Source organism: Equus quagga, chromosome 11 (assembly GCF_021613505.1).
Source record: "Equus quagga isolate Etosha38 chromosome 11, UCLA_HA_Equagga_1.0, whole genome shotgun sequence".
Classification (NCBI taxonomy): Eukaryota; Metazoa; Chordata; class Mammalia; order Perissodactyla; family Equidae; genus Equus; species Equus quagga.
Genome location: NC_060277.1, coordinates 96,735,804 through 96,756,662, shown reverse-complemented (window position 1 = coordinate 96,756,662; position 20,859 = coordinate 96,735,804). Strand labels below are relative to the sequence as shown.

At 54.4% G+C, this 20,859-nt stretch overlaps 1 protein-coding gene across 5 annotated transcripts; it reads left to right on the top strand.

The window, feature by feature from the left end:
* Window positions 1–4,391: 4,391 nt before the first annotated feature.
* ETV4 (ETS variant transcription factor 4) lies at window positions 4,392–19,419 on the top strand. Of its 5 annotated transcripts, none has more exons than XM_046675564.1 (13): window positions 4,392–4,520; window positions 5,063–5,173; window positions 5,364–5,457; window positions 5,682–5,729; window positions 12,681–12,734; window positions 14,188–14,311; window positions 14,802–14,963; window positions 15,190–15,458; window positions 17,214–17,288; window positions 17,413–17,481; window positions 17,664–17,836; window positions 18,101–18,202; window positions 18,582–19,419. In XM_046675564.1, the coding sequence occupies exons 2-13, from the start codon at window positions 5,114–5,116 to the stop codon at window positions 18,804–18,806; spliced, it is 1,455 nt and encodes a 484-aa protein (XP_046531520.1). In that variant the 5' UTR covers window positions 4,392–4,520; window positions 5,063–5,113; the 3' UTR covers window positions 18,807–19,419. The 5 variants fall into 5 exon arrangements, with proteins under 5 accessions (XP_046531520.1, XP_046531521.1, XP_046531519.1 ...); XM_046675565.1 differs by having other exon boundaries at window positions 14,185–14,311; window positions 14,820–14,963; window positions 18,582–19,418; XM_046675563.1 differs by having other exon boundaries at window positions 14,185–14,311; window positions 18,582–19,418.
* Window positions 19,420–20,859: the final 1,440 nt, after the last annotated feature.

Sequence of the window (20,859 nt, the reverse complement as noted above, 5' to 3'; positions counted from 1 at the left end):
TATTAAAATGCTCTTCACTGGGTTCTGACAAGTTCCTATTACAGTTCCCCAAAAGGTGACTCCCCAGGAGGAATTCCAAAATCATCCCCTCCCGGGATTGGCTTGGTCCCACAGAGGTCACTGTGTCCAGCCCGCTGCTCCTGAGAATTTCCTAGCTGTCACGCCCAGATGAGGGTCTCTGGGGAACCAGAAGCTCCCACCTCAGCTCCTCCTGACTGCCGGCTCTACCCACAGTAGGAGAGCCCGAGGGGGTGGGGCTGGGGTGACCCTCTCCTCCTTGTTCTCCCAAGGTTTTTGAGGACATCCCAACCCTACCACACTCAGGGGAAAGAGAGGCTCGGTCCCCACCCAAGCCCTCATTTTTAGGACTTTTCTAATGAGACAGCTCTCCTCCACCGGAGCACCTCTGGAGTTGAGCAAGACACCAGCTTTACCTGTACCTTCCGTCTGCAGCCCCAGCTGCTCCCAGCCAGCTTGCTGGAGCTCCTGGAGGGCTTCCTTTTCTGTGGGATCTCAAGAGAGGTCTTGGGCTAAGTGGAAGGCAGAGAGGAACAAGGGAAGCAGTTGCTCTGCCCTCTTCCAACCACATTCTCCAAAAGTGGTGCCTTTCCAACCATTTTTGTTAAAGATTTTATTTTTCCTTTTTTCTCCCCAAAGCCCCCTGGTACATAGTTGTGTATTGGGTCCTTCTAGTTGTGGCATGTGGGACGCCGCCCCAGTATGGCCCGACAAGCAGTGCTGTGTCTGCGCCCAAGATCTGAACCAGCGAAACCCTGGGCCGCCGAAGTGGAGCACACGAGCCCAACCGCTCGGCCACGGGGCCAGCCCCTTTCCAACCATTTTTAAGGTAAGATCTATTGACAAGATTTATGATCTTGTAAAGCCATCCATGAAAAAAGACATTAGCACAGTGGTTCTTAACCCAGGGAGGGGGCTTCACACATCTGCTCTGTGATGACCTTGATAAAAGCTATGGACCCTCTCCTCAGCAAAATGCACACACACACGCACACACCAGTGCAGGCAGTGGGTCTCAGGGGCTTGCACACCCATGGACCCCAGGTTCAGAACCCCTGCTGTTTAGAGGAAGCAGTGTGAAAGTGGGGCTGTGAGACACGGACAAAAGGAAATCCAAGCGTGGCACTTCTGTTTTGGTGGTCCTGACCCACCAGCCCATGGGGAAGACCCATGTTCCCCGACCCCTAGTGCCTGACCCTGCTCTCTGGTTCATTCCCCCTGGTGACAGCTCCAGTCTGGGAGACAGTAAAGGGACATAAGATACCACTTAACCCTGTTATTTCATCTCTCTGTCCTTCCGAGCTGTCTCCCTAGGGTGCCCTCTGAGTTCCCCCCTTTAAGCCTCTGAGACTCTCAGCTCTTCCAGAGTCAAGGATGAGTCAAAGGAAGCCGGGCCCTTGAAGACATTTCTGTCTTCCCCTCACAGTCCGGCTGCACAGGTCACCCAGCCCCCCACCACTACACTCTCTGGAGGCCGCTGGAAAGAGCCAGCATCTCTGACGGCTCCTGGGCCTCTTGGTCTGCTCCAGGTGCGTCAAATAGCTTCCTCTCCCTTCTCATCCCAGTGCTCCAACCTTCCAGCTCTCTGAGCAAGCCCCAGGCTGCCTTTGAATGAATATTTGCATACCTAAAATCCACATTTACATTTTATAACTTAGACTCCTGGGAAACAGGTCAGAGTCCAGCCCCAATAGACTAGAGGAAAGGAAGTATTTACCTGTGCGACCCCTACCAAAGATGTGTTGAGGGGTGAAGGAGTATGTTGTGTGTGCTCTCCATGAAGCTGTGTGTCCAGGAGGGGACTGTGAGCGCCCTTAATCTGGTGTACCTATGTGTACTCTCGGGCTCAGGCTTGTCCCCCATCTGCCCTGTTGTATGTTCCCTCAAAGGGTAGTGTTTGTGCCTATGAGTCCATTTGGGGTGTCCTCAGTCTTTTGAGTGGACCCTTGGGGTAGATGTGTGTCTTTGAGGTCTCGGTTTCCTCATTTGTAAAGTGAGGACGCCGCCTCACAGGACTGCTGTGAAGGCCGCATGAGTTAACGCAGGTCAGGCACTGGCAGCAGCGTGTGGCAAGTGCACGCGCTCACTAAGTGATGGTTATTGTCATGTGATTTCCACAGAAACCTCCAGCCCCTCCTCTCCTCTCCCCAACTACCTGGGGCCCTGGAAGAGGCTCGAATGTTCCCCCCAGAGATGTTACTGCGCTGAGCCTGCAGGTTGATTAGAGGCCAGGTAACAGCAGTGTCGGCAGCTGAAGTATCTTCTCTCACTCAGCCTGCATGCTGAGCCGTAGCTGGAGGAGGAGGGCTCCCCAGCCACGACCCTGGATGGGGAATGGGGAGGAGTGCTTACTCTCTAGGGAGCCAAGGGCCCTTCCAGAGAAATGAAAGAACTCAGAACCAGTAGGGCACCCCGAGAGAGCCACAACTGGAGTGCTCACTCGGGACCCACCGGACTCTTCTTCATTGTCAGGGAGACCACATCACAGCTGCCTTCCCTGGAAGAACCTCTGTCCTCCTCCCCGACTTCTCTTGGCCCTGAGACACAAGCTCCTCCCTAAATTGCTTCCATCCAGCCCTAAGCTGGGATTTGCTTGGGCTTGTCTCGCCTTCCATGGGCAGGGTTCCTGCTAAGCTCGATTAGTTTGGTCTTTATTGTACCTATTCACTGAACAAGTATTTTGCAGGATACTCACAAGATTGAAGCAGGCTGGAAGAGGACTTACAGAAGCAAATGAGACCTCCTCCGGGCCCTGGAGAGCTCTCTGTACATAGGGATGATTATACCATGAGGCAGAATTGAAGACATATGCACCAGAGATATAGGCAAGAATGTTGTGGGGCCGTTAAGGAACTGATTCAGGCTGTCTGGAAGGCTTCCAGGAGGAGATGGGCATTAAATACGAGACTTAAAGACTATTTCAGCAGAGAGGAAAGGGAAATTTATTTTCATTTACCCAAGATGATCGCATGGAATGAGCCCTAAACAGGTGTTCTAGTCCCAGTTCTGATTGACCAGCTGAAAGAACTTACGGGTATCATCTTCTCTGAACCCCTGCTGCCTCATCTGTAGAGTGATTTTGAAAGCAGCCCCTACTGGCCTGGGGTTTGTCCAGTCTCTTGTATTTATCACAAACAGGAAGCAAAATCAGGCTGTCCTCAAAGATCGCATAGACTGTAGACCCAGAGAATTGTCTCAGAAAAAAGGCCTGGGGGATTTTATGTCCTGTGTGTCCCCATGGCTGCAGCCGAAGCAGACCAGCTCCCGTCAAGTGCTTGTCTTAGCCACAGCTGCCTGCCTGGCACCCAGCATTGTATCTGGCACAATAAATGTTTATTGAATAAAGTGAACGAATGAGGTGACAGAGACTATGACAGCTTTTTGGCTAGAACTGAAACCAGTCCTGCCCCCAGATCATCAGATCCCTTGAAGGTTTTGCTCCCTAATACACTATATGTGCTCTCAGGATAAGAGGAAAGATGGCTGAGAGGGAGCTATGCTTTCAGAGGTCTACGCTGGGGCCTCTGGTTTCTGCTGCAATCAACAGAAAGTGGGTCACAGAACAGCTCTACAGAGCACAGACCCTTGAGGAAAAGCCTTGATTCCGTGCCAACTTACATCTATTGTGTACCTACTGTGTATCAATTGTCACACAGCTTTAATTCATTTAATTGTGGCCTCAAAAGGCTGTACAGGAGAATGCGGAGGGTTGGGGGCTGTAAGCCTCACCGTGCTGACTGTGACCTCAGCAGAGTCACCGCCCCTCTCTGAGTTTTCATTTTCGATCTCTGTAAAATGGAAACAATAGAACCACTTCGCCAGGTTATGGGAATGAAATGAGCACGTGGAAGCAGAGCGCTTCATAAATGCTAGTTATAATTGTTCCTCTGGGCACCCAAGTCCGCTCGCCTTCCCCCAGGGCGCACACACAGACATGTTCACACTCCCATGTACGAGCAGAAGCAGAGACGTGTGCAGACGCCAGCTGGAGGAGCTCGCCGAGCCTCAGACCCCGGGCCACCTCCAAGCCCCGCAGAGAAGCCGTCGGGTCCCCGGCTTCGCTCCTTTTCTCTCAGCTCTTATGAATGAACTCCGGCCGCGAGTTTATTTTTTTATGAATGGGAGCGCAGACCGTGAATGAAGCCGGGAGCCAGCCCCTGCGTTCTGATTGGCCCTCGTGGCTGGGAAACTCCGCCCCCCGGCTCAGCCGGGCGAGTCTCCGGATTGGCGGGCGTGCCGGCCCTGGGGTTTCATTCACAAAAGTCAATGAAACAAAGGGAAAGGGATGGGAGGGAGAGAGAGCCGAGGCCGAGGCTAAGGAAATGCACCAATCAGCGGCTCCCCCGGGCTCACAACTGTCGGCGACGCCGGGAAAACAAGCCGGTGAGCGGGGAACCCGGGGCCGGGGCCGCCTCTCTCCACCCTAGCCCCGCGGTCCTCGGTGCGGCCCCGGAGTATGCTCGGGAGCCCCCGCGACTCCAGCACAGACGCCCCGGCCTCAGGTGAGGCTGCGGGAGGGGGAGGGAGGGAGAGTGTCCGTGATTCCCCTCACGCCCCCAACAAACACCACACTCTCACCGCCGCCTCCGCAGATTCCAGGGTGGGGGTGGGAGGCGCTGGGATTCAGGGTTGGAGGGGGCGCAGGATTGTGGGCGTGCGAATGGTGCGCGCCTCGCCTGCTCCTCCGCGCGCGAGCACGCGAGCGCGCTCGCGCATGCACACACACACACACACACACACACACACACACACACACACACACGTCTTATGTAACCGAGCCTGGTCATAGCAGGGCTGCAGAAAGCAGCCGAAACGGCAAGTCCGGTTCCCAGAAGCAGGTGGGACCTCCTTTGGCGGGAGGGGAGTGGCGGCGGCGCTCAGCTCCGCAGGCGGAAATCTCCCCATCGCCGAGTGAGTCGGAGAAGTTTTGCCGTCGGACCCATTGCCTCTGGACTGCCCTCTCCCTGCCGCCCTTACCCGCCCCCACCCCGCTGCCTTCCCAAGACAGTCTGCGAACGCAGCCCCACCCCCCCCCCACCCCCAGGTCTCTGCCCCCGCGCGGGGCCCGGGCCGTGCGGCCGGAGGGAGCGGCCGGATGGAGCGGAGGATGAAAGGCGGATACTTGGACCAGCAAGTGCCCTACACCTTCTGCAGCGTGAGCGGCGCGCCGGCCTCCACGCCCGCCCCCGCCCTCATCCCGCTCCTCCCCGCCCCACAGCCCCGTACCCGCGGCCCCAGAGGGGTCCAGAGCTGCCCGGCCCCTGAGTCACCCCGGGACCCCAGCCCCGCCCCCCGGACCTGGCGGCCTCAGGGTGACTCGGGGGCATTCTTCCCCTGCCCGGCAGAAATCGTCCGGAAATGGGAGCTTGCGCGAAGCGCTGATGGTCCCGCAGGGGAAGCTCATGGACCCAGGCTCCCTGCCACCCCCCGACTCTGAAGGTAAAGAGCCGGAGAGACAAACTGCGACCCTCCTCCCCACCACGCACAACCCGAGAGCCGATCCTGGAGCCCTCACCCTTTCCCAAAATGGCTTGCCCTCCAAGGGACTCCGATCATTCTCCGCGCCTAACCCCCAAGGCGGGGGTCACCGGGCTCACTAGGGCTCCCTCTCTCTCACCATCACCTCCACCTCACCTTCTCCAATTCCATTATTCACCCCTCAGATCTCTTCCAGAATCTAAGTCACTTCCAGGAGACGTGGCTCACTGAAGGTGAGTAGTTTTGTGACCGTTTCTCCTATCGGGATGGGGGTGCTCTCTGACCCGGTGTTACAACTTAGCCCACTTCCTCTCTCCCTGGCCTCTAGGAGCTCTCCAAGGCCCCCTCCCTAAGTCCTCTGCCTCTCGGCTCTCCCCAGCGCCCAGAGTGGACACTTATATTGATATTTATTTTCTCTGCCCTGAGCTAGGCTGGTGTGACTAGGCCTGGGGATGAATCAGACCATTGTGTGGGGTATTTGCTTATTTGAATGGAACTTGGCCCCAGGCCCGTTTTCCTGGTTGAAATTTTCACTTGCAAAGTTTGTTTGGCAGCGGTGCGGAGGTGTGTGTTGGGGTCTGGGGGGGGGAGTTGAGGGACAGGAGGATGAGGAGAAGGAGCAGTTAATTTGTTACCTATCTTACAGAGTTGCCAAAACATTGGTTTTTTCTCCCTTGGTTTCTCTTCTTTCCAACTCCCAGCACCAAACAATTTACTGTCTGAGCCAAAAGAACAATAAAAGTTTAAATAATTTCCTTTTGCAACACTTTGGCAAAGAGGGCCCAGGGCTTCCCCCCCAAGTAGCCTTGATTGTAGTTCTGACGGCAACTGGTCCTCCCTCCTTCTTTCCTCCTGAATTCCTCGGCCCCGGGCAAATTCCTCCTCCTGGGTGCTGGGAGGTTAGCTGCAAGCTGGCTGGGGTGGGGTGGGGTTAGTAGCTGGACCTTGGCTGGCTGGGGAGTGTGTTCTGGGCATCTCCTGGTGGGATTCATTGCCTGTTTTGGTGGGGCCTGAGGGTGTCGCTGGCGGGGCTGCAGGTAGGAGGCCAATGGTGTTTAGACAGTCTCTGAGAGGGAAGGGTTAACACCCCCATCTTACAGACCCTTTATTTATTTTAACACTCTGAAAACCAAGAAACCACAATATTAGGAACACCTTTCTGAGGGCTTTTTCTCTTCCTTAGGATCTCCCCATCCCTCCACCTGGGTATCTTTGGTGATTTTTTTAAGCTCAAACCCAGCTCCTCTGGAACCCTCTATAAAAGCTTGGGGTAGAAGGGAAACACCCCTGACTAGGTCCTTGGAGTGGAACTAGGTCCATCTTGACCACTGTGGTATCCCAAAAATATGTATGTTAACAGGACGACTATGTAGCATAGAGCAGGCACTTGAGACATTTTGTGGAATTCATGGCTGGACAGCTGCATGGGCGCTGGAGAGGTCTCGGGGTTCTGGGTATTTTGCACATCTTCCCCAACTCTGCAAGCCCTGCGTGCCCAGCTCTGAGTTACAAGCAGAGCTATGCCCAGTCTGCCCATCCTCCTCCTGAGGTTCCGGAGCTGGGCTGGAGCTGAAGAACGCAGAGGTGTCAGTTTCCAGGGTCTCTCAAAGACTTCCTTTCCCAACGCCTGATTTCCTTCTGGCTCTCGCCAAGCTCCTTGTCTGTCAGCTGAGGGTCCCTGCGCTCCCGACATCGGGCAGTTCGTGGGGCTGTGATCTAGGGGTAGGCTCAGAGGCTGGCGTTTTGGCAGCAGCTGGTCCATTTGTGCCTGGGTTTGGAATGGGAAGGGGAGGAAAACGTTCTCCTCTCTCAACCTTGGAAGCCCCACCCCTTGGCAGTGGGGGGCTAGAGATTGTATGTGTGTCTATCTGCATGTGTCGGTGTGACAGTGAGAGAGTGTGTGTGTGTGTGTGTATGTGTTTCATGCTGCTGCCCTGGGAGCCCCTGTACATTTAAATCCAGTGGGTGGGGAGGTGGGGGTGGGGATCGCAAGGCAGAGGGGGGTGCCTGGGATCTCCTTGGTTCCCTCTCCTTCCTTCTGAGGGAGCAGCTCAGGTTCCCGGCTGGCGATGGATGGCCAGGCCTGAGGGGGGGATGCTGAGGCCGCTCGCTCCTTCTCACTCTCTCTGCGGAGACAGATGCAGCTGCCGGGGCCCTGTCCCCCTGCACCATCCCAGCACCACCCCAGCCTCCTCTCCTGCCTCTTCCCACCAGGTCAGTGACCCCTGCAGCCTAGGGGGAGCTTTGGGGTGGCAGGGAGGGACTAGCTCCTTTGGAAACTTGCCAGTGGTGGGGTGCGTCAGTCGGAATGGGGGTCGGAGCCCAACCTCCTCCCTCAGCTTGATTTCTTCCTAAAGCCCCAATTTGGAGAGAAGCAGCGGATCCTTGTAGTGTGGGTGGGGCTGTGAAGAATTCGGGGGATGCCCAAGTTGGATCCGGGCAGATGTGGTTGCCGTTGTGGGTTCAGAGTCCGGTGTCCTGGGCATCACTGGGGGTGAGTGTGAGTGGTGCTGTGTAAAGGCAACTTAGACATCTTTGGGGTTGGGGTTTTTCTAGACAGAGTTGGGGGGATGAAGTGAGGCCGAGAGAGCATGTCTGATTTGGGGGTGCCCGGGATCCGTTGAGTTACTGAACAGAGGATCAGGCTACGGGAGGGAAACCCAGGTTCAGGCAGACAGAACCCATGCTGTGCCTGCTTTTGGTAAAAGATGTGCTGCTTCTGGGCGCGGGTTCTTTTCCCGGCTTGCTGGGAGCCCCCAGGAACGTTCGGGGACAATGACTTTGGTCTATTTTGTAGAAAGGAACATTGACTCTGCGCCATGTATGTCCTTTGTGTGAGGCTGGAGTCCATAACCTGGGGTCTGTGGATTGCTAGCAGCTCTAGATAGGTTGCAGGGGTCCCTGAGTCCTCTGATATCGTGTATAAAATTGTTGGGGGTGCACCATCCACAAAGGAATACAGATTTTTCTAGGAGGAGAATGATCCATAGCTTTTATGAGATTCTCAAAGGGGTGTGTCTGTGCTCCCCTTTTCATAAGAATCACTGCTCCCAAATCCCCATCCAAGGTTTCCAGTCCCCTTGCCCTTTGATTTTCCCCCATGATATTTATAAGTCCGAAAAGGGACCCCGTGTGTGAAGGGTGTGCATGGAGGCTGTGTTTCACTCGTGTGCTGCCGTGAAATTAAAAGCAATTAACGTGTGTGTGAATTCATGTGTATGCACACTGGTGCCTCAGCACATCTGTGGGAAGGGATGAGGTTAATTCCCTCCCCCAGTCTTTCTTAGCTACAATGCCTCCTTCTACATCTTTCTGTCTCCTCCCCTTCCAGAAGGCTCTTGGGGACGAATGTCCCCTCCATAGATAGAGAACTGGTTCCTTCCAGTACAGAGGCTGCCAGGGTGGGGGCTGGGTAAGGGTGAGCGCTGAGCCCAGTGGTGACACAATGGAGCAGAAGCTCCGGAGAATGCCTTCCCTCTCTCCCTATCTCCACTAGGACTTTTTAAGAGGCCCCTTACCCTGTGATTGGATCCTAGGAAGGGGACAAGGCGATGGGGCATATATGGTGTAGGTGGGCGGCTAACCTGAGGTGGGCCTAGCTGCTTGGCTGTTTGAACCTCCCAGTTCTCCTGGAGCCCAGCTTGGAGGGCCCCCAAGTCCCTCCTCTTCTGCTGACTCCCCTGTTGGAGGGATGTTCCTTAAAATTCTCTCTCTCTAGGGATTATGCTGGTTTGGCACTTTTCCCATCCCCTCCTTAATCATCCGCCATGTCCCCAGGGAGATAAACTTCACCTTACTGCCAGGATAGATTTGGGGGCAGACCCTGACACACTGGCTTGGCAGCCAAAACTCAGCCAAGTCAACAAACAAATAGAGTGGCGTACACTCAAGACCAAACTTGGTAATTAGAAATTCTCCTGCTCTCCAGGAACACAAGGCTCAGTGTCACTGTTCCTATTTCTATCCTTTCTGACAGTCTCTGAGCGACTGAGGCGTTGTCCTGCCCTTTTGGGAGAAGCCAGTGTTCTGGGGAGGGGCCAAGCAGGACTCAGATTCACACCATAGCCCATTTTTGCTTTTGCTGATCTCTCTTGGCCCTAGGAACAGGATGGCACCACCTCTTTTGGGGCGTGATCTGTGTGCTGGGGGTGGCCACCCCTGGGACTGCTGGGGAGGAAGGGTTCTGGTCAAACCTTCAGGCCTGAGGCGGGAGGAAAGGCAAGAGGACCCCTAGGGCTCTCCAGCATCATGTGAACTGGCCTGTGACGCCAGCAGGAGATGCCCCCAGCCCATTACCTCAGTGAAAACTGGTGATTAATGAAGCCCCAGAGGGGGCCCAGCCTGCGTCACCCTCCCCCGTGTTCTGCACCCCTCTACCCTCGGGACCTTCCGTGCCTAGGCAGCAGGGAGGGAAATGTTGTTCATCCTGTTCCCGCCACCCTCATCCTGCCACCTTTGGGGGTGTCACCTGTGGTGTGGCCAGAAACCACACCAGCATGAGCCTGGGGCTTGGCCCCTGGGCAGCTGAGCAGGTTTTGCTTCCTTCTCTTTATCCAGTGTTTCCCAAACCCGCCTATTCCTAAGCACCACTAGAGGCACTGGTTAAAAATACAGACTCCTGGGCCCCACCCAAGGCCTATGGAATGGGACTCTCAGGGGAGGGGGCTGGGTACTTTTCACAATGCCCCAGAGGAATGGCTGCCTTTGTCCCTTGTGCTCCTGAAAAGATGTGTGCTGCCTGTGTGTGTGTTTGTTTTTGCCAAGGGATTTCAGGTCCTACTGATTTATTTGATCACTTTAGGATTGTTTTATGCTGACTTTTCATAAGTTCTTTAGCTGCTGGGGCTCCTGATTCTTAAAACCCTTCAGCCCAATCCTCTGTCAAGAATCATCTATCTGTAAACATCTATTTAAAAGCACTTGGCACCTCTGATATTTAAAGCAAGTTGAAAGCAATTGATCACAGTCAAAAGTGTCCCTTGTGAGGCGTGCCTTCTCCAGAGGCCCTGCCTCTGATGGTACCTGGCTCCAGGAGGGGGGCACTGGTGGGGGAGGTGGGGGAGCTGGTTGGTGAGGATCTCTTCAGTTCTTGCTCCCAGACCCACAATGCTGGCTCCCACCAGCCTGAGGACAGGGGTCTTTGTATGTTTATTCACATAGTCAACAAATAATGCATCAAGTGTCTGAGCCAGACCCTCTTCTGGGTACTGGGAGATCAGATGAACAAAACAGATAAAACCTCTGCCCTCAAGGAGCTCAACTTCCTGGTCCAGAAGATGGACAAAAACATGTAGACATAAATTCATAAGATAAGTTCAGGTAGCCACATGTGCTAGGGAAAAAATAAAACAGATGCCGTAGAGAGCCGGGAGGGACTGCTTTGTTTTGGGTGCTCAGAGGAGGCCTCCGAGGAGGTGACAAAGGGAGCTAAGACTTCAATGGCTGGAAAAAACAGGCAGGCAAGGATTGGGGGAAGAGGGATCAAGTCGATCGTGTTTGAGGATTCGAAAGGAGACCAGAGCTCTGGAAAATAAGGGGCAAGAAGAGGCAGGTCAGAGAGGTGAGCGTTTCCAGACCATGTGGGGCCTTGGAGGCCGAGGGGAAGAGTTTGGGGTTCATGCTGGAAGCAAGGGAGAGAAGCTATTCGATTTCTGTTGTACAAAGATCTCTCTGCCAGCTGTGTGGAGAACGACCGAGGGCAGGTGACCATGGAAGGAGGCAGTTCTGACAAGAGTCTGTGGCTGAAATCCAAGGCAGAAACTCTGGAGCCTCAGCCTGGGAGGGAAGCAGTAGAGATGGGTGTGCACCTGTATCGGCTAAGAGGAGCGGAGGTGTTCTCCAGCAGTCTCCTCGTATCCTTCCCGCTTACCAGCCCTCCTCCACTCTCTGGTCATTTCATCCATCAGTTTCCCCACTGTCCAATCTGACAGCAGTCTCCAGGGAAAAGAGACCCCTCTCCTGGGGTTCCTTCGCCTCACCTTAGAGCCATTCTCTTCCTGGACGATCAGGAAGTTCCTCTTGGTGTCTACCCTTGCCCTTCCTGCTGTGATCTCTTTATTCCCAAGAGAGGGGCAAAAGTGGGCAAAGGCTCTGGGGTCAGGGGAAGTACTCAGTCGTGTACTCACCTGAAGTTGGTATGGCCAGGATAAGAACTAGGAATCGAAGCCCGGATATCCAGGTTGAAGGTCACAGATGAGCTGATGTTCTATTTTAGTTTTGCTGCGTAATTCCCAAACCCCACTCCGCCCACACTGGCACCCTGGGAGTGCTCCTCAGACCTCCAAGCTTGGGAAGCCCTCCTCTCTCCTAGCTGCACATCAAAGGAATGAGGCATCTTGGCCTGCCACTGTCCCCAGCCTCCTCCTCTCCCATTGCCATACTTTTTTGCCATCCTCATTTAGCCTCTTTTTTTTTTTAAAGATTGGCACCTGAGATAACATCTGTTGCCAATCTTTTTTTTTCCTTCTCTCCCTTCTTCTTCTCTCCAAATCCCCCCAGTACATAGTTGTATATTCTAGTTGTAGGTCCTTCTGGTTGTGGCATGTGGGATGCCGCCTCAGCATGGCTTGATGAGCGGTGCCACGTCTGCTCCCAGGAGCCAAACCAGCGAAACCCTGGGCCACTGAGGCAGAGCACGCAAACTTAACCACTCGGGCACAGGGCCGGCCCCTAGCCTCTCTTGAACTACCCTCTTAACTCCATTCCGTCTCCTTTCCCAGGCTCTAGATTTCTAGATTTCACCTGGGAGTTGTATAAAATGCAGATTCCTGGGCCCAGGCCAGATGCAGAATCTCCCCCTGTGATTCTGAGTCCACAGGATCTCACTCCTCGTAATGCCTGCCCATCCTGGATGACTGCTGTGGCTTTGAGGGTGTTTTGCAAACTCTGAGGGGCAGGGCTGTCTTCCCTTCAGGAAAATGGAGAGAATAAAGACAAAGCATCTAGGAAAAGACTGGAATCTGCTCTGACAGGTTCTGGGAACTTGAGCCTTCCCTCCAGGGTCTTAATGGAGCCCAGAGATGGAGGGCACTAGGACCTGGGGTGGAGTTGCCTTCAGTCCTAGGAAGGCTGGTTTCCCCTCGGGCTGGTGCTAATCTGCAGGGCTGCAATACTGGTGTCTCCCAGGGGCTGCCACTGGGCTCCCACCCCAGACTTACCTCTGACCTCTCTCTCTCTCTCTGCAGCTCAGGTACCAGACAGTGATGAGCAGTTTGTTCCTGATTTCCATTCAGAAAACTGTGAGTAGAGGGCCCTGGGTAGAGGGAATGGGAAGTGGGGGAGGGTAGGAAATGAGTCATGGGGATGGAGAACCACCAAAGATCAACTTGTTCTCTCCTAAAGAAAAGAGTGAAGGCAGGGCTCCCCGTTATCGGGTTTGGACTCAAAGACCAAGGCAGTAACTGGAAGATGAAGACCTTGGTTCAAACTCCGTCCTACCTGTGTGACCTTGGAGCAGACACTTCATCTCTCTGTTCCTCCATTTCCTTATTTCTGAAACGAGAGGCTTGAAGCAGTTAGCAGAGTCCAGTTCTCCCATTCTAAATTACTTTCCTGCAACTGGGGGCAGTTTTGCCTCCCAGGAGACATGTGGCAATGTCTGTAGACATTTTTGTTTGTCACAACTGAGGGTGGGGTGCTACTCGCTTCTAGTGAGTAGAGGCCAGGGATGCTGCTAAACATCCTACAATGCTCAGGACAGCCCCGACAACAAAGAGTTATCTGGCCCAAATGTCAGTAGTGCTACTGTTGAGGAACTCTGCTTCAGTGTCAGAGACTTTGCTCTCAACAGTCTTCACCAATGAAATGAAACAGGACACAAACAATCGAAAACAGCCTATAACAGAACAGTTGATTGCAGGCATTTGACTCAACTACAGTCTGACAGAATCTCACACTCGCCCAACTTAGAACCAACTCTTTGCTGCTCAGCCTGGTGGCTGGAGTTTTGTGGACCCAGCAGGGGCCACAGGAAAGGCCAACGTTCTTTACAGATAATTAGGAGCATATGTATAATGTTAGTCAGCTGAAATGCAATTGGGCTAATGTACAGCCTTAACCAGAAAAAGAAAGATTCTTTATAGCCCCAAATAAGAAAATATTGCTCTCCCTTGGAATTTCCTAGGGCACTCAGGAAAACCACAGGCCCTAGCTTGGAGATTCTCTCTCCTACAAAGGTCTTTTTTGGGTTTGGGGTTGCATTAAATGTTGAACTTTAGACAGTTTCTTTGGTTAAAATTGGGCATTCATGGGACTGGCCCGGTGGCGCAACAGTTAAGTGCGCATGTTCTCCTTCCGCAGCCCGGGGTTCACTGGTTCAGATCCCGGGTGCGAACATGGCACCGCTTAGCAAGCCAGGCTGTGGTAGGCATCCCATATATAAAGTAGAGGAAATGGGCATGGAATATTAGCTCAGGGCCAGTCTTCCTCAGCAAAAAGAGGAGGATTGGCAGCAGTAACTCAGGGCTAATCTTCCCCCAAAAAAATGGACATTCACCTGACATAATGTAAATAGCCAAACTGCTCTTAAAAAGTGTCTGACTAAATTCTCTGAAAGCTGAGACCCAGAGAGGGGATGAGGCTGCACGGGTTACAGCTGGTCCTCCAAGAGCGGAAGGTGTCGGGACCTCTTCCTGCCACTTCTGTGACGCTCGCTCTCTGGCCTTGCTCTGCCTCCCCCTACCCCCGCAGTAGCTTTCCACAGCCCCACCACCAGGATCAAGAAGGAGCCCCAGAGTCCCCGCACAGACCCGGCCCTGTCCTGTAGCAGGAAGCCGCCACTCCCCTACCACCATGGCGAGCAGTGCCTTTATTCCAGGTGAGCCCCAGCCCGGTCCTGGCAAAGGGTAGGACGTCAGGAGGGTGTCAGGAGGAGGGAGGCACCATGAGCAGAGGTGGCAGTTGAGGTGCAAGTTAGACGACAGAGAGGATTTCCGAGCTGTAAGTGAGGAAAGGAGCGATACAGCTCAGGATTTCCTGTGAGTAGTCAGAATCAAAAACACAGCAGAGGGCTCAAAGGACGTGTGTAAGGCTGGGGCAGTCTGTTTCCACTGGAGAAGCCACTGTCTAACCCAGCCCAGTTGCTCTGGACTGGGGAGAGGCGTTCTCAAGATTACACCCAGCTTCAGGATTGATGAAAGGAGAAAAAGAGTTTGCTTGGGGCTGAGTCCAGCTTATGCATTCCTTTCCCGGCCCTCGACTCTTCCTTCTCCCCTAATCCCTGTGACCTCACTTCCCTGGGGATGAAGGGTTCAGAGATGCTCGCCCAGCTTCTCTGCCTCCTCACCCCTGTCTCCCCTCAACTCCAGTGCCTATGACCCCCCTAGACAAATCGCCATCAAGTCCCCCGCCCCCGGGGCCCCTGGACAGTCGCCCCTGCAGCCCTTTTCCCGGGCAGAACAACGGAGTTTCCTGAGATCCTCTGGCACCTCCCAGCCCCACCCTGGCCATGGGTACCTCGGGGAGCAGAGGTAAGGAGACCCACAGAACCTGTGGGCCCAGCGCCCACCGGTTTTTCCTCAATCCTGGAGTGTTCTCCATCTGCCCTTAAGAGAACTGGCGTAGGGGGAGGTAGGGAGGAAGGGATATTGACAGAGACCTCCATGCTAGAGCCCACTCTGCCAGCTCAGGGGGTGGCAGGCACAAAGCAGGGCTTAATTTAATAATTTCTTCTCTTCTCCATCCAACCACATGCAGCTCCGTCTTCCAGCAGCCCTTGGATATTTGCCACTCGTTCACATCTTCTCAGGGAGGGGGCCGGGAATCCCTCCCAGCCCCCTACCAACACCAGCTATCGGAGCCCTGTCCACCCTATCCCCCGCAGAGCTTCAAGCAGGAATACCTTGACCCGCTGTACGAACAGGCGGGCCAGCCGGCAGTGGGCCAGGGTGGGGTCAATGGTCACAGGTACCCAGGGGCGGGGGTGGTGATCAAACAGGAGCAGACGGACTTCGCCTACGACTCAGGTAAGAGATGCTCCCGGGAGTGGGTGGAGGAGTTTGGGTGGGATTGCCGGGTGGCATGGCATGTGACCAAACCCAGAATGTCTTCCCACAAGTTTTTTTACCTTCCCATCCGTTTACCAGTTCATATGTCCAAACCACTCGTTCACCTTTTTTTTCACAGATTCAAAACAAATGTCATTTTTCAATCGGTAAACTTATATTCAGAAAAAAAAGATAAGTTGGTTGTAGGTCCTTGCCCTCAGGTAGCTTGTGACTTAGCAGGAAAGTTAAGGCATTTCTATTTCTATTTAGCAAGTGTATGGGGTTTTAATTAACTACTGAGACCAAAGGACTGTGCCAGGAACATGAGGATGTGTCATTCATTCCTGTCTCCACAGAAAATCAAAAATACAGCAGGATTTGAATGAAGAGAAACATGAACTTGAAACTAGCCGGGCTCATAGTTCCCAATTGGAACACGGGGTTAATATGTGTTTCCACATCCTGTCAAGCCTCCAGGTTGAGGGATGGCGCACCATCCCAGCCAGACCTGGGTACCAGAAGTAGGGGCTTCTTTCAATTCTAGTTTCACCTGACTGTTGACAGCAATGAGATGCACTCAGCATATTTGTAAAGAGCTTTGGGTCAAAGCCTCAAGGTTTGAGGGAGGGCCATTCTCATTTAGGAAGTGCCCAGAAAACCTTGGCTTCTGTTACGTTGTTACCATCCCCAAACTTGAGTTTAACTGCAAACTTGCATGAGAAAAATAAATTCAGAGATTCGAGCTAGCTAGAGCTTTCGAATTTCCCTGTTCCTGGGACCCAGTCTTTCAGCGGCAGGGGGAGTGAATCACAAACCCCCAGACTGCCCGAGAGAGAACCAGAAGGGTGCGTCTCTCCTCAAACCCCAGGCAAAAGCCTCAGCCTGCCTGGCAGTGAGATGGAGGAAGGAGGAGGGAGACGCTCTTGCCGCTGACCTTCAAAGGATGTAGACCGGAGGGGATCCTGTTACATGCCCTTGAACTCCTGCCCCTCCCCCTTCAGCTTCCTCTGAATGGAGTCAGGAATTCCATTCACAAAATGGAGGCATGAATGAGCCCACCCTCCCCGCCTCCTCCCGGAGGTGTCGGGTTTCACCGTCTCCTCCTTCATCGGTGGGAGGGGCGGGGGTAGGGCGAGAAGGGGCTGGAACTTGAATGGGTGGCTTCACACGACCGCCTCCAGGTGGAGTGGGGAGGTTTCAATCCTATGGAATGGAATGTGCTTTACTGACAGACCTGAAAAAACCCGGCCCAGTGCTCACTGCCTCTTCCCCAGATAGAGACACACGCAGTCCCTCTCTCGGTCCCCTCACCAACCCCTCTCCTCCCTCTCCCCTCTCCCTCACGCACTGGGCTGGGAACCTGACCTGCTGACCGGACGTGCACCATTCCAAGGGAGTCTTAGGCATGGACACTGTACCCTTTCCCCGGAGGTTCATCCCCACCCCCCCTCCTCCCCCTAAACTCACAGGAAACAGCTGCTCCCTGGAATCTTGTGCCTTGTGGAAAGCGTTGCCCAGTCCCAGCTGCTGCCATCCGTGCCCTGGAGCTGAGGAGTTCAGGCCTGGCACTCCCTCAGGGCAAACTTCCCCTGGGATTTGGTGGTGGGCAGGCAGCTGGAAAGAGAACCAGCAGGCAGGCTGGCAGGAAGACGATCTTGAACGTGTGTGGGACTGCTGCCTCCACCCAACCCCAGCCACCTGTAACATCACTCTTTCTTCTTTCTCCCCTGGCAGACGTCCCTGGGTGTGCGTCAATGTACCTTCACACAGAGGGTTTCTCTGGGCCCTCTCCAGGTGATGGGACCATGGGTAAGGCAGCCCCCTTCTCCCTGCGAAGCCCTCCAAGTCGGAGGAGGGAGTCCTGGCCAGGAGTCTCTCTGGGGTCTCATCAGTGAACCCCCAGATCTGAGTGACCCCCAACTTCTTCCTCAAGGTTATGGCTATGAGAAACCTCTGCGACCATTCCCAGATGATGTCTGCATCGTCCCTGAGAAGTTTGAAGGTTGGAGAAGTGACTGTTCATGAGAGGGTTGGGGTCTTACCCATGTCCTCTGACTATGCCCACTCAGGAATCACACTGTTTCATGAGACAGGGCCTGGAGAGACTCCTGGGGGAAAAGGAGGGGGTTGCTGGGGGGACTAAAAGGCACAAGACCTACACCTCCTGTCCCCCGTGTTCCCCAGGAGACATCAAGCAGGAAGGGGTTGGAGCATTCCGGGAGGGACCGCCCTACCAGCGCCGGGGTGCCTTGCAGCTGTGGCAGTTTCTGGTGGCCCTGCTGGATGACCCAACAAATGCCCACTTCATTGCCTGGACCGGCCGGGGGATGGAGTTCAAACTAATTGAGCCTGAGGAGGTGGGCCTCTCAGATGTCCCTACCTCTCCCTCTAACAGCTTTGGGGCCCAGAGACGAGAACTGGGGAACTGGTGGCACGTACCTTGACCATCATCATTACCTAACCTGAATTCTTGCCAAACCTGGGTCTGTGGGCTGGTGCTTAGTTGCAGGGCCAGCTTAGCATTTTCCACCAAGAATCTCAAGTGCTCTTTCTGACCTGCCCCCCATTTTCCCTCTGCTGAGCTAGCACTGCCATCCCAAAATTCTGTCTCCTGTTCCCAGGTTGCCAGGCTCTGGGGCATCCAGAAGAACCGGCCAGCCATGAACTACGACAAACTGAGCCGCTCACTCCGATACTATTATGAGAAAGGCATCATGCAGAAGGTCAGGGGCTAAGGGTCCGGGGCAAGAGGCAGGGCAGCGGCTGTGGGACGGTGATGGGGGCAGGGGTCAGGAAAGCATTTCTCATCACGTTTGTAGGAGCAGATAATGAATCTGAGTCAGAGGAGACTAGAAGCTATGGACAATCCCAAGATTTCCCTCTCCCAAAAAAGTGCTAAACAGTAACTGAGAAGCCCAAAGCATAAAGAGCTTGAGATTAGAGGTGAACAAGAACTGTGAAGGGAATCGGCTTCTTAGAGCAACCAGCAGGGGAGAGAAATGTGCCCCATGCACCTGCCTGGACTTGGAGAAGTCTGCATTCCCCATCGCTACACTGACCTGGAGGCAGAGCCAGGCTGACCCGGCCCCTCTCTTCCCACAGGTGGCTGGCGAGCGTTACGTGTACAAGTTCGTGTGCGAGCCTGAGGCCCTCTTCTCTCTGGCCTTCCCGGACAATCAGCGTCCAGCTCTCAAGGCTGAGTTTGACCGGCCAGTCAGTGAGGAGGACACAGTCCCTTTGTCCCACTTGGACGAGAGCCCCGCCTACCTCCCAGAGCTGGCTGGCCCTGCCCAGCCCTTTGGCCCCAAGGGTGGCTACTCTTACTAGCCCCCAGCAGCTGCTCCCCTGCCACCGGTGGGTGCTGTCCTGTGTACATATAGATGAATTTGGTGTTGGGGAAACTCTCACTCTGAAACCCATAGGTGTCTCTGGGGCAGCTCCCCACTGGCCCCTCAGTTGTCCTGGCACAGACTCTGAGCTGCCCACCAGAGCGCATGGGAAGAAAAGGTGGAGTCCCGGAGACTCGTGGGGGTTTCGCCTCCGGTCTCCTCTTAGGTCCTACTTACAAGCCCAAGCTCCACTCCCTCTCCCCCATCACAGAGAACAAGTTTGTTCTGTTCTGGGGGACAGAGAAGGAGCTTCCCCACTTTATCCTGGCGGGGAGGGGTGCATTGAGCTCCCCAGATCTCCCACTACAGGGAGACAGAAGCCTGGATCCTGCACTCCGCTCCAAGCTGTGGCCCTGGAGGGTCCTGCTTGTCAGTTCTTGGTGCTCTGTGTTCCCAGAGGCAGGGGAAGCCTGGAGGAGGGAACCTGGGCTGGGGTGGGGGTTGCTGGGTGGAGGCGGGGAGGGCTGGGCTCCTGCTCCAAGGGCCCCTCGTCTCTCCTCTGTAGTTTCCTAGGCCCAGGCCTGGCATTTCACCTCCGCCTCCACGTCTGCCAGACCCTAATAAAGGCCCCTGCTTCTCCTGTTAGTGCTCCCGTGTACTCTTTGCCGCCATGAGAGAAGGACCTGGGGTTGGAAAGAGCTTGGCCTTGGGGCAGATGACTGGAGTTTTGGGGCCTGACTCTGACACTTAACTTCCCCTATGGGTTTGGGAAAAGACAGTTCACCTCTGACTTTTCCCCTGAAAAATGGGCTCAACAATGCCTGCTCTCTCCCAGTCCCGGGATTATTTTGTGACGATCACCAAATAATGGATGAAAGGTACTTTGTAATGTGGCCTGCTGCCCCTTGGCCACCTGCAGCATGGCTCCTGCAGACATCTCCCTGCTTGGGGGCGCAGGTAAGGCTCTGAGCTTCGAGGGCCTCCTGGGGCTTCCTCAGGCAGGGTTTGGCCTGTGGTTTCTATGATCATAGTTGCTCCCAAGACCATGCTACACATGTGTACCCCAACTGGTGTCCCCGCTCCTGCCATGGTTCCACGCTGCTGTTTTGCGGAAGTTTGGGATGGGTTTGTATGGAGAGGGTCTGGAGAATGGGAAAAGATGAAAGGCCCCCAGGAAGAGGGTGCAGGAAGAGGCTGGAGCAAGCCATGGCCAGTGAAGGAAGGACCCTAGATCTTCAGGGGTGAGGGGAGTGGGAAACAGCATAGATTCGCCTTGCCCAAATTTGGGGGAGGCCAGAACCCTGGGGCCGAGTTTCCTGAGGGGGTGGGGCAGAGGCATGGCTGATAAAGTGGCGACACCTGGAGAGGGAGTGTGTGACTGAGCAGATGTGACAGAGGGGTAGCTGAGGAGGTGGGAGGGGCGGAATGAGCCCTTGAAGAACAGCCACTGTGTAAACAGCTTCCGGGAGCCAGGCTCCGGTAAAATGGTGCTCTCTAGTTAAATCGGAACCGCGGCGGGGTTGAGGTGGGGCCGGCACGACCCTCATCAATGCCTGGAGGGCTTGGCCCTGCAGCCCAGGCCTGGTACTAACACCAAGACCGTGCAGCGCTCACAGGAACAGATGCCTCACAACCCACAAATCAAAAAGCAATATTCATTTTTTTCCTAGAAACAAAACATCAATGTACTGACTTCTACAAGCAAGGAACAGAAGATTTTAAAATAGAAGTTTAAAAAAACATGATTTAGGGGCCGGCCCCGTGGCCGAGTGGTTAAGTTCACGCGCTCGGCTTCGGCGGCCCAGGGTTTCTCCGGTTCAAGTCCTGGGCGCAGAGATGGCACCACTCATCAGGCCATGTTGAGGCGGCATCCTACATGCCACAACCAGAAGGACGCACAACTAAAATATAGAACTATGTACCGGGAGATTTGGGGAGATAAAGCAGAAAAAAAAAAGATTGGCAACAGTTGTTAGCTCAGGTGCCAATCTTTAAAAAAAAAAAATTTAATTCCACATGAAAGCCAGGCTATTACCGTGGGAAGAAGGTGT